Source organism: Amorphotheca resinae, assembly GCF_003019875.1.
Source record: "Amorphotheca resinae ATCC 22711 unplaced genomic scaffold M430scaffold_2, whole genome shotgun sequence".
NCBI lineage: Eukaryota > Fungi > Ascomycota > Leotiomycetes > Helotiales > Amorphothecaceae > Amorphotheca > Amorphotheca resinae.
Window position 1 is genome coordinate 711710 of NW_020194472.1, and position 11973 is coordinate 723682.

At 50.1% G+C, this 11973-nt stretch overlaps 5 protein-coding genes across 5 annotated transcripts; 3 read left to right on the plus strand and 2 right to left on the minus strand.

Moving 5' to 3' along the window:
* Positions 1-295: 295 nt before the first annotated feature.
* Positions 296-2446, plus strand: M430DRAFT_15928 (hypothetical protein; the record flags this gene model as incomplete). The annotated part of the gene is made up of 3 exons (XM_024863352.1): positions 296-404; positions 1459-1795; positions 1849-2446. 3 exons carry the CDS (start codon positions 296-298, stop codon positions 2444-2446), a joined length of 1044 nt encoding a protein of 347 aa, XP_024723799.1.
* A 433-nt stretch (positions 2447-2879) lies between these two features.
* M430DRAFT_25029 (hypothetical protein) lies at positions 2880-3944 on the plus strand (the record flags this gene model as incomplete). Its single annotated transcript, XM_024865181.1, has 1 exon — positions 2880-3944. One exon carries the CDS (start codon positions 2880-2882, stop codon positions 3942-3944), a length of 1065 nt encoding a protein of 354 aa, XP_024723800.1.
* A 4-nt stretch (positions 3945-3948) lies between these two features.
* Positions 3949-5670, minus strand: M430DRAFT_32993 (hypothetical protein). Its single transcript, XM_024866269.1, has one exon. The coding sequence runs from the start codon at positions 5496-5498 to the stop codon at positions 4173-4175; it is 1326 nt and encodes a 441-aa protein (XP_024723801.1). The 5' UTR covers positions 5499-5670; the 3' UTR covers positions 3949-4172.
* A 392-nt stretch (positions 5671-6062) lies between these two features.
* Positions 6063-7939, minus strand: M430DRAFT_15931 (hypothetical protein; the record flags this gene model as incomplete). Its single annotated transcript, XM_024863354.1, has 5 exons — positions 6063-6563; positions 6613-6856; positions 6910-7058; positions 7121-7392; positions 7663-7939. The coding sequence occupies 5 exons, from the start codon at positions 7937-7939 to the stop codon at positions 6063-6065; spliced, it is 1443 nt and encodes a 480-aa protein (XP_024723802.1).
* A 546-nt stretch (positions 7940-8485) lies between these two features.
* On the plus strand, positions 8486-11873 carry M430DRAFT_39325 (hypothetical protein). Its single transcript, XM_024867309.1, has 2 exons — positions 8486-8838; positions 8886-11873. The coding sequence occupies exons 1-2, from the start codon at positions 8549-8551 to the stop codon at positions 11683-11685; spliced, it is 3090 nt and encodes a 1029-aa protein (XP_024723803.1). The 5' UTR covers positions 8486-8548; the 3' UTR covers positions 11686-11873.
* Positions 11874-11973: the final 100 nt, after the last annotated feature.

Sequence of the window (11973 nt, forward strand, 5' to 3'; positions counted from 1 at the left end):
CCGGTGATAGTCAACACACTGCCAACTGTGTTCTCACTGACAAGCTCTGCTATTTCGGGGCTGAGTATTGTTGACAGAAACCTGAAGACTATGGCCATTGACCATCTCATCATCCCCAAACAAGGGGAACTCCTTTTTTATTTTGCGGCAATTGCGCGTGACGTCGTTACCATGTGTATACCACAGTGCGAATGATATGCGCTTCTATCCAGTGCCTCATCATTCGGGACAAGCATCCCTACTTCCCTGTATTTGATGAAAAACTCAGCTCTTTGGAGAAAGAAATATGAGAACAATGGTCTTTGAGCTGGCCGAAGTCGGAACAGCGATAATTGAGTTTCGCGTGCCGGATCAGAAGATGTCGAAGGGGCCAAGTCGAATCATCTTCGTCCGTCTTGTCCCACGTGAGTTGTATAACCCTGGCAGGAATATTACCTCCACGTACCGTCCATAGCAGAAATGCATCGATAACATCGTTCCGCAAAAGTGGTATCTGGTATTTCTCTCCAATTATCCAAATCCTTGTAAGTTGTGAGTAGTCCAGGATCACTGTTCAAGTCGTCTGCCTCTATTTGGTTGGACTGGCGGGATGCTATGAAACTTCCTCGATCAAGAGGTTAGTCAATCAAGACTATAGGCAAGGTCACGGGTGCTAGTCACTCATTTGTGACAGTGTTTACCCGCATTTTAGACGAACAAGAACTCAGCCCCTTGTTTCTGATTACATATTCTGTCAGACCATCTATTCCACATATAGCCAGAGGCTTAGGAAAATGGGCCATTTTATTCGCTCTGGTATACTTATTTTCTCAGAAAGCTCAACAGCGTTCGACAGCCTACATAAGACAAAGCAAAGAAATCAAAGATTCAGCAGTAATACCCGCCTTCTTTTGGAGGGACTGAGTCCTTAAAGTTATAATTGTTGGCTTAAATCATTGCCGCAACAACTGAAGATCTCAGGTATATAGGTACTAAACGGTATTAGATCTCTGGATGCGGTGCAGTTAGTTGTACGTTTGAAGTTGGTCGATAAGATGCGGCTCTGTCGATTGACGCTAAGCGATAGTCCGGGGATAGTCTAGTCTCATTACAGTAAGAGGATGTTCCCGTGGCGGGCCGTTCAGCCGAAATAAGGAACCTCCTGGATGCAGGACAACTGTCAAACGGTGAGAAGCGAACTCGATTGAAGAGTGAAGGTAAGGGTCTAGAGGCTCTATATATACATGAAGAGGTGGTAAATTGGTTCCGTCATAGGTATGACGGAATCTCAAAATATACCTAGGTCCCTATTAGGCCCGTTATTACTTCTATATGCGACAACTCACCTACTGTTCCAATACCCTTCTTTATGGGGCTTCGGCTTTCCTAAGCGTAGGTAAGCTATTTAAAATCCTATCCACTTCTGTTTCTAGTTCATTACTAGTCTAGCTATAACATTGCTGCCGCGGGCATTTGAAGGAACCGATACCCACGTCGAAGCCTCGTTTGCGCTTTGGACCTTACAAGACCACACCAATTACATTTCCTTTGTCCTGCAACATGAATTGCTAGTAGCTTTACCAATAATCAGGCCGTTACCGGCGGTTTGGACGATACAGATTGACCTTCAACACATCCAGCCGCTTGCTCAGCACCATCTCCGCCATCCACAAAGCCGAATTTCCTCCAGCGCCTTGACGCAACCAAAACCACAGCACCAAGACGTGGATGTTGGATACTTCCTATGGGCTACTCCTACCTGGAGCTTCCGCATAGCAAATAAGCTCGGCCAACTGAACCATCGACTTCCTTACGCGTAGGTGCAACCTATTCCGCAACTCCAAATCGATCCTGATACTCTACATCTAGCACATTCAGTCTCACTACCATCTCCTCCCACGTTAAGATAGCGAATATCAGACTCACCGATACCTCTCGCCTCTCGCTTCTCGCCCCTTGGCTGGCCTCACGAGTCACCAACATGGTTTATATTATGAAAATCTATGTCGACGGTGGTTGTAGAGGCAACGGACAACCAGGATCGATAGGTGCTGCCGCAGCCGTTGTCAAACTTAGATTTGGAAGACAGAAAGCTTATACTAGAATCTTACCACGATATCCCAGACCAACAAACCAAAGAGCAGAAATCACAGCTATCATACTTGGATTGGAGCTGGCTCTTCAAAAATTTGACGAGCTACATACAAACCCCAGGCTAAAGGTCAGGATCTATTCGGATTCCAGGTACGCAATCGGGTGTATGACGGACTGGGTGTACAAGTGGTGTAGAAACGGCTGGATTAATGCTGCTGGCAACGAGGTTGCGAATCGAGATCTCATCGAGACGGCATCTGATCTTGATGATATATTGGCAAAGGAGGGGACCGTGAAATATATCTGGATTCCTAGGGAGCAAAATGAGGATGCGGATGGCTATTGCAATGAAGCTCTGGACGAGGAGTGTTGAGATGGTGTCTAATTCCGTGGAGCGTTGAGCCATTTGCGAGCGTTGTGGATGGGGCTTCTGGTCTAGATTGCATTAATCCTATCACAGAAAGCAGGTTGAATTGATCGTAATGTCATCACTACATTGGTGCTCAGGAAGCACATGCTCACAGAAAACAGTTGACTATTTGGATACGGCTAAAGCGATAGAGAAGGTTCCTTTTAATAAAGTTTTGACATTCTGGGGAAGACGGCACTAGAATAGCGAGCCTCGGCTTCCCCACAAACCCCACATGAGATTCAAAGTCCACGGCAATGTACCTACCTCTTGTACCTCTATAACTCTGCATCCATCGCCATGTTCTCTCAATCCGTTCTCCCAATTCCCCCTCATCCTCCTCCTTCTCATTCCCCCAAGCCACCTTGACTTAATCAACTCAATAGCGACAGCGACAATGACAATGACCCCCCCGGCCCCCATCACCACGCCCCTCACCACCCTCCTCGGCATCCAGCACCCCATCCTCCTCGCCGGCATGGCGCGCACCAGCGGCGGGCCCCTCGCGGCCGCCGTCTCCAACGCCGGTGGACTAGGCTGCATCGGCGGTCTTGGATACTCGCCTACGCAGCTGCGCGAGATCATTCACGAGCTGAAAGCGCACCTCTCGTCGCCCTCGCTGCCATTCGGGGTAGATCTCGCGCTGCCGCAAGTCGGGGGCGGCGCCCGCAAGACGAACCACGCGTATCATAAAGAAGGCACGCTGGAGCTCCTCATCGATGTGATTATTGAGGAGGGCGCGAAGCTGTTCATTAGCGCGGTGGGCGTCCCGCCGGCCCATGTCATTAGCATGCTGCATGAAGCGGGCATCTTGGTCATGAATATGGTGGGCGCGCCGAGACATGCGCAGAAGGCGCTAGATGCGGGGGTGGATATAGTGTGTGCGCAGGGCGGCGAGGGAGGGGGCCATACGGGGGATATCCCGAACTCCATCTTGATCCCCGCGGTGGTGGATATTGCGAGCCGGTATCGACCGAAGCTGCTTGGTGGACAGACGGCTTTGGTCGTCGCGGCTGGAGGGATCCATAATGGGAGGGGTTTGGCAAGTAGCCTGATGCAGGGCGCGTCCGGTGTGTGGGTTGGGACGAGGTTTGTTGCTAGTAAGGAGGCGGGTTGCAGTGAGGCTCATAAGGAGAGTGTTGTCACTGCAACATTTGAAGATACATTGAGGACACTGGTGGTTAGTGGAAGACCGTTGAGAGTCAGGAGGAATGAATGGGTTGATAAGTGGGAGGCTCAGCCAGAGAAGATCAGGGAGCTGACGGAGAAGGGTGTAGTGCCCCTTGAGTTTGATTTAGAGGCTGGAAATGATATTGATTTTCCTCATTTAATGGGAGTTGTTGCTGGTGTCGTTAATGATGTTAAACCAGCCGGTCAGATTGTGGATGAGATGGTAGCTGAGGCGGTTCAGATGCTCAAGCAGGGCCAGACATATTTGACAGGATCAAAAAGTAAGTTATGAGATAGTTTGATAATTTAATAATATATAACGTGTCTGAAGGTTTTATTTCAGCGAGATGAGAAACCGCTGAGGATACTGTTGAATTGACCCGATTATCTGCCCTAACACCCAAATAACCCAGCCGCGAGCGCTTCGCATGCTTGTATAACGCCAACCATCTGTTCTCATCCCAAAACAGCGCTTGCAAATTAAAAGCTGACAGAAGAGTAACCCAGAGGAAATGCTCGCTCAACCAAAGTTCGGTAACCTTGCCGGCACGAAATTATTTTTTGCACGGTCATCAGAGCCTTCTCCTGTTGCTAGAGGAGCTGATCCTGGGGCTGGAGCATCATTGCTATGATCTAAGTGACCGTTCCCTGTTATCGGCGCTGATATATCCACAGCTGGCGATTCAAGCTTCGTCTCTGATACAGAGGTTTCAGCAGGTGTAGAATCTTCTTCAACATGGAGACCTCGTTCGATAGCGAGCCGAGCAGCAGCCTCTCGTTTTCTTTCCACTTCGGCGTCTTCCTCAAGTTTAATTCTCTCCTCCTCTTTTTGTAGATCCGTCAACGACGGTGTCCCAGCCATTTCAGGAGTAAGTATATCTGGGGTAACTGATAAAGATGCACCCGAGCCTTTGCGTTGACCGGATAATGATGATTTCGATCGAGTTGATGCCGGAAGAGTTCTCCCAGAAACGTTTCTTGATCCAGCCGACCCTTTCCCAATGCTGCTTCGAGTCTTGCCGCTGCTCCGGTCATCAGCACCCGAAAGTGTCATCCTCCTTTCTAAGACCATTGCAAACTCATCATCCAGAGGCACCGCATCATCTTCTCCATCACTTGGGAAGAGGTCACCCCTTGATCGGAATGAGTCTGACGTCTCCCCCGAACTGGTCGTAGAACTCCGCTGCCTATTATGTGCTTTACTTCCATTTCCATCCTCCTCACTATATTCTTCCGATATCAAAGGTTCCCCCTCTTCTTCACCTCTTCGCTCTGAGCGTGATGCCCCAGGATGTTCCTGCAGATCTGCAGCACTGGGTTTGTACCGCAACGTGCCGCCAAACTTGAAAGGCAGGCGTCCCAAGAACCCTAATGCGCTAGTACTCGGGATAACCGTAGGATCCGGATCCAAACTCTTTCGTCTCCCTCTCGTACCGTAACTCATCCCTCTTTTCCTCCTCGGGGGCCGATCGACCCCATCACTAGGCCCGCTATGCGATCCGCTCCCGGCCAACAACCGGTCCAGCTCGTCATTCCCCCAACCCAACAACCCTCCCCCCCCAAGGCTATCATCCTGATCCCAGTCATCATAGAAGTCAAAACTCAGCTCCGCCCTTCCCCTTGTTCGCCCACGTTCTCGCAATCGGCGGGCACGCTCCTCGCGGTCGGGGAGGCACTGATCGGTACATTGTTCGAAGCAGGATGCAATCGAGGCGAAGCATGGATTGATATACTTGTGCTGAAAGGTCCAGATGCCCGCGGCTGCATTCTCCGTCGCAGATTCAGCGTTCTGCGAGATCTGGTTCCACGTTCGTCGGATGCGAGGATCTTCGAGAAGGGGTGCCATTGTGATGACTGATGATCTTTCAAGTCATTTGAAAGTCCAATGGGAGTGGAAGTTGGATGAGGGAAATCAGGAGAGGGTTATCAATGCATCAGATTGAGTTGCGACGGTCCAGCGAAAATCTGTGATGTGTAGAAGTCGACATTACGGAGTTCGATCGATCAGGTACTAAGTGGTGACGGATGTGGCCCAAAATGCGGGATTGGGCTCTGGAGTTCCTCCGCCGGCCCCACGTGATATCTGAGTCCTGACATGCCGCTAGAGGGATTAGTGCCGAGCTAACCGCTTTAGCCTCAGGCCAACCGAAGTGGTGCGGACGACGTATGTGGACCAGCGTCAGCCTCGAACCGCAAGGCTGATTATCCACATAGGACTTGATTGAATGTCTGCAGGACTAATCCAAGACGTGAAAGCCCGGGGTTCATCATAGTCAAGGGCAGAGAATGTATATTGAGTGCTCTCTCTGCTAATACTACACGTAGAGGCAAGAGGGACGCCAAACGGAATCCCGAATGCAAACGTACGTAATGATACAAGGCAAACATCGGTCGTCTTTCATTCCTTCGTTCAGTGCTTGTTGCCATTTGCAGCACCTGCTCCATTAAAGGCCGGAGGAGGGGGCGCTGGGCCGAATGGCTTGGGTGCCTCTGGCATCTCCTCTTCCGTGTCCTCGTTGAACTCTCCCTCTTCACTTCCATCCTCATCACCTTCTTCTCCTTCATCATCATACTCATACTCGCTCTCCGTGCCCTCCAAATCTCCCTCGGCATATTCTCCTTCTACACTACCCTCTGGCATAGCCATATTCCCAGGCACGCCTCTTCCCTGCTTCTGCATCTGATTAATGATGCTTGTAAGTTTCTCGTTCTTTTTTCTAAGCGCTTCAAGGTCTTGATTGTTTTTCGTGCGTTCTTCTGCCATTTCTAGGATGTTCCGGTTGGTGAGATCGTGCTTTCGAGTCAAGGCCAGGTTCTCCTTTTCAAGGCGTTTCGTCTTCTTCGACATCTCTTCCATCTCCTTACGGAACGTGAGAAAAAGATCGTTGCTGTTGTTAAGTGTATCCTCAACCTAGCCAAGTTAGTATTCCGACGGACGCCCTGGATGTGTTGAATCCTACCTGCTTGAACTTTTCCACGTAGATATTGAGCTGATTGCGCAACTCCGTCTCGGTTTTGGAGAACGTCAGAACCTGTGCGTTCAAAGCTCGAGAACGGCTCGCTTCTGCCTCCGCTGCCTTGCGTTCCCGATCATATTTGGCAATATGATACTGAACCTCCACTTCCTTCGAGCGTAATAGGGAATGGAAATGCAATTCGCGAAGCTCATATTGATCGAGCAATGATTTGAAGCGTTGCTTGAAACTAGAATATTGCGATTAGAATTCGTGCCAAGGGATAGGGACGACGCCACAAACAGTTCTTCGACCTCTATATTGACAACCTGAGCTTGAGGATGATCTTTGGCCTCCTGGTAATCCTGGAGCTGCCACAGCACCTGTCTGAATTTCTCATCCCAGGCGGTATGGCTCGTTTTCTCTGTATCCTGCAAGGTCTTGTTCTCGCCCTATGCCTCATCCGTCAGCACTTCCAGACGAAAGGTACATCATTTCCTACTGCAGAACGAACCTTGAGTCGATTGTTTTCCCGCTGGAGTTCCCTACAGAGCTTCTCCAACTTTTCCCTCAGAGTCACGGACTTGCTAAGCTCGGTTCTAGCATGGTCCTTCTCCTTCTGCAACATATCGCCACGCTTCTTATTCTTGAGATTCTCGCGTTCTAAACGTTTCATATCTGCAAGGTGTTCGGTAACGCGCTTCTGCAAGGTCTCAATCTTCTGCAAATCGTCCATTTTGGAAGTGAGGTTGTTCAGCTCTCGGTTGGCTTTCTTGACTTCGCGTTCTTTTTGAGGTGTTAGCAAAGCGCTCTTTCGTCTCTTATTGAAGAACGGTTTTGAGAATCCTTGACCCATCTTGGTAGGCACAAAGTGCGAGGGAGGGAACTGCAGAGGGAGAGTAGAGACGGCAATGGGCAAAACCGCATGTGCGGATGCCAAAAGATATTCACTTCCCAAAATTACCCGAAGGGCTTGTGGAATCTTTCTTTACCGTTCACCTCCTCCACTGACAAGGACTTAAACAAGAGGGAGGACTGGAATGGGATTAAACCAACCAATTTCCGCCTCCTGATCTTTTTCGCCCGCAGCATCGAGCTCCAACTGCGAGATCTTGGCCGCTATCAACTTGGAGGCTTCACTATTGTCCGGCATTTTCTTTTGCTTTCCCTTTTTCGAAGCATTTGCCGAGCTGGATTGCTGAGGCGCCCCGGCGTCATGATGATGGTGGGGGACCCCATTTGTATAGGACGAGTCGAGGTGAGGGTGACTCGCAGACGACGCTCTTGAGCCCGCCGACACCGAAGCATGAGTCGGGTTGATGGCGCTCGACATGGTGCATTCCTGGTGCTCGTTGCTTCGAGATCCCAAGCTGGCTGGCGCAAGCACAGCCGCGGATCAGCGTGAGTGGGACGGCTCAGCAGGGTGGTCGTTGAGCTCGTGTCCTCGTGTCCTCGCCGCCTGTCCTCCCAAAGAATGGCGTCCTGCGAATCCCGAGCAGAGTCTGGAAATGTTGTTGCACACGGAGCTAAATCCAAAGCAGGCTAGGTAGCAGGGTGGAATTGCAAAAGAACTTGGTTCGCGCTGTCGACGGACCGCATCAGCGGGGGAGAGCTGTATGAAGCAATATCTATAGATATAGACCCGGACAGCACCCACGGGAAAAAACTCACCAGTGATAATGTTCGCGGATCCGGCCTGGAGGTTCTTTCTCTCTGATGGGATGGGCTCGAGGCAAAGAACTGCCGCGGCATGCTGATTGGCTGCTGCGGCTGACATATAAATTGTGCAAGGGTGCTGGTTATGTAATATTTTTATGCTTTTAGGCGATCCCAGAGCGAGCTCCTCCATAAAGAGTCGTTTTCTTCTTACTCACCTCCTATGCGCTGGTGTAGGTTGTGATAAATAAACACATTTGACAACTTCTACCATCAAGGGTTCAGGATGTTGCGCACCGCATCCAAAGGCGTCGTCCGGAAAGGCGTCACCGAGCTCGCCCAGTATCCCAAGCCCGGAGAGAAGCTGCACGGCTTCACTCTCTTGCGCGCGAAGCATGTCCCGGAACTCGAGCTGACGGCGCTCCATCTGCAGCACGACAAGACCGGCGCTGATTATCTTCATGTTGCGCGGGAAGACAAGAACAATGTGTTCTCGATTGGGTTCAAGACCAACCCTCCTGACGATACAGGTGTGCCTCATATCCTGGAGCATACAACACTATGTGGCAGCGAAAAGTAGCTAGCATCCCATCTTTTAATGAACCCTGGCTGAGTGTTTGTAGATATCCTATTCGTGACCCGTTCTTCAAAATGCTCCCTCGAACTCTTTCGAATTTCATGAATGCCTTCACTGCTTCCGACCATACCTTCTATCCTTTCGCCACCACCAATGAACAGGACTTCAAGAATTTGATGTCCGTTTATCTCGACGCCACATTACATCCGTTATTGAAACAGACAGATTTTACACAAGAAGGATGGAGGATTGGCCCCGAGAACCCTCGGGTTGCGGAGGCTGAGGATTCGGCGAAACCAGAGGACAGCAAACTCGTCTTCAAGGGGGTGGTTTACAATGAAATGAAGGGACAGATGTCCGACGCTGGATATCTGTACTATATCAGATTCCAGGATCACATCTTCCCTGCCATCAACAATTCTGGCGGAGATCCTCAGAAGATGACGGACTTGACATATGAGCAACTGAAGAAATTCCATGCTGAGCATTACCATCCTAGTAATGCTAAAGTCTTCACATATGGTGATATGCCTCTTGCGGATCACCTGAAAGAGGTAAATGCTCAACTCAGCGCCTTCGAGCGAATCCAGGGGGATATGGAAATACGGAGACCGATTGATCTCTCCGGCGGGCCCCAACATATCACAGTCTCTGGACCAGTCGACCCGCTGGTGGACAAGGACATGCAATATAAGACCTCCACATCGTGGCTAATGGGGGACTCGGCCAATATCCTAGAGACCTTCTCGCTTGGTCTGCTGTCTGCCCTATTGATGGATGGGTATGGGTCGCCCTTGTACCGGAACCTTATCGAGGCTGGCCTTGGCACTGACTGGAGTCCAAACAGTGGGTTTGACACTTCAGGAAGGGTAGGAATCTTCTCCGTCGGCCTCACTGGTGTCAAGGAGAGCGACGTTCCTAAAGTCAAGGAAGCCATCCACAAGACTTTCCAAGAGGCCTACGAAAATGGGTTTGAAAAGTCAAAGATTGATGGGTATCTCCATCAACTGGAGCTGAGCCTGAAACATAAAACTGCTAAGTTTGGTATGCGTCTTATGCAACGCATCAAGCCCAAGTGGTTCGAAGGTGTGGATCCCTTTGAATCTCTGGCTTGGAACGACACAGTGGCAGCCTTCGAGAAAGAGTTTGCGAAGGGTGGTTATCTTGAAGGCTTATTAAAGAAATATCTTCTGAATGACAATACCCTGACCTTCACGATGACTCCATCAGCAACATACGGCGATGAACTTGTCCAGGAAGAGGCTGCTCGTCTCGCCGTTAAGATCGCTGAAGTTACAAAACAGGCGGGGAGCGAAACAGAGGCTCGCAAGCAGTTAGAGAAAAGGGAGTTGGAGCTCCTTGAAGAGCAAGGAAAATCAAATACCCAAGACCTCAGCTGTCTGCCAACAGTACATGTCAAAGATATTCCCCGGCAACAAGAAACACATGAGTTGAGAGATTCAAAGATTGATAATGTCAATGTTCAATGGCGAGAGGCACCAACCAATGGTCTTACCTATTTCAGGGCTGTGAACACGTTCGAGAACTTGCCAGACGAACTCAGAGCTCTCATTCCACTTTTCACAGACTCTGTAATGAGATTAGGAACGAGAGACATGTCAATGGAGCAGCTTGAAGACCTGATGAAGCTCAAGACTGGTGGCGTTACTGTTGGATATCATGCCTCTCCTTCGCCCACTGACTTCAGATCGGTTACCGAAGGTATGAGTTTCTCCGGAACAGCTTTGGACCGTAACGTACCTGAAATGTTCCAACTGCTGCGAAAGCTCGTGCTTGAAACAGACTTCGACAGCCCCGAGGCCGAGCTTCGTATTAGACAACTTCTTCAGGGCGCGGCAGATGGTGCGGTCAACAACATTGCCTCTTCTGGTCACGTATATGCCAGGGGCTATGCCGAGGCTGGGCTGACAAAATATGGCCGATTGAAGGAAGAAATCGGCGGCCTATCGCAGGTCAAGCTCGTCACATCGCTTGCCTCACGACCAGAGTCAGAGGGACTCGCTGATGTGATTGAGAAGCTCAAAGCTATTCAACAGTTGGCATTTTCTGGCTCGAGCACGTTCCGAACTGCAGTGACCTGTGGCGGTGAGAGCGTCTCCAACAACGAAGCAGCTCTTCAGAAGTTCCTGTCTTCACTCCCTAGAAACGAGTCCTCTTCGGTCCGGATCCCTACCCCAGATTTGTCGAGGAATGCGAAGAGCTTCTTCCCACTTCCGTATCAAGTATACTACGGTGCTCTCGCCGTCCCAACTGTATCATACACATCACCAGCTGGTGCGCCTCTTCAGATACTCGCTCAGCTCCTAACTCACAAGCATTTGCACCACGAGATTCGGGAAAAGGGAGGGGCTTATGGCGGAGGTGCGTATTCGCGTGGCATGGATGGCATCTTCGGATTCTATTCCTACAGAGACCCGAACCCTCAAAATACCATGACCATCATACGCAATGCTGGCCAATGGGCTGTTGAGAAGGAGTGGACCGATCGAGACCTTGAAGAAGCCAAACTATCTGTTTTCCAAAGCGTCGATGCACCTCAGGCCGTCAGCGATGAAGGAATGACACGCTTCTTATCAGGCGTATCAGATGAGATGATGCAAGAGCGTCGCGAGCGAATGTTGGACGTGACTAAAGATCAAGTGCGGGAGGTCGCGCAGAAATATGTTGTCGAGGCATTGGAGAAGGATGAAGGACGGCTGGTGTTCCTCGGAGAGAAGAAACCCTGGGTCGACGGCACCTGGGAGACCAAGGACATGGGGATCTCATCTCAGGAGCCCGAAGCTGTAGGTGAGGCGGATGCGAAGGCCGCTGCTGTAGGCCCGTAATGGTCAGCAACATGTACGTGTATTTTGTATATTACTTTGTTCCACTCCTATGTTCTATGGCGGCCTTGTAATATAGATCGCTCAAGCGAGCATATATGATAATTCATTGCCTATTGTTGAAATGATCAGAAGGCCAGATTGTATCGAAACAAGCGGAGGCGGGTCGGTTAAACGCGTTTATGTTCTGCTACTCTCCTTTTTTGATACTACGCTTGTTTCTCAAGAGTCAGAGATCTATCAAGATAAACCAAAATGGCAAAACTCGGAGATCCGAATGCCTTCAGATCT

Excerpts from the sequence above, each read along its gene's own strand:
- M430DRAFT_32993 (XM_024866269.1), bottom strand. The coding sequence starts at position 5,498 with ATGGCACCCCTTCTCGAAGATCCTCGCATCCGACGAACGTGGAACCAG.
- M430DRAFT_39325 (XM_024867309.1), top strand. The coding sequence starts at position 8,549 with ATGTTGCGCACCGCATCCAAAGGCGTCGTCCGGAAAGGCGTCACCGAG. Across the intron at positions 8,839-8,885 it reads ACACTATGTGGCAGCGAAAA|ATATCCTATTCGTGACCCGT; the intron begins GTAGCTAGCATC and ends GAGTGTTTGTAG.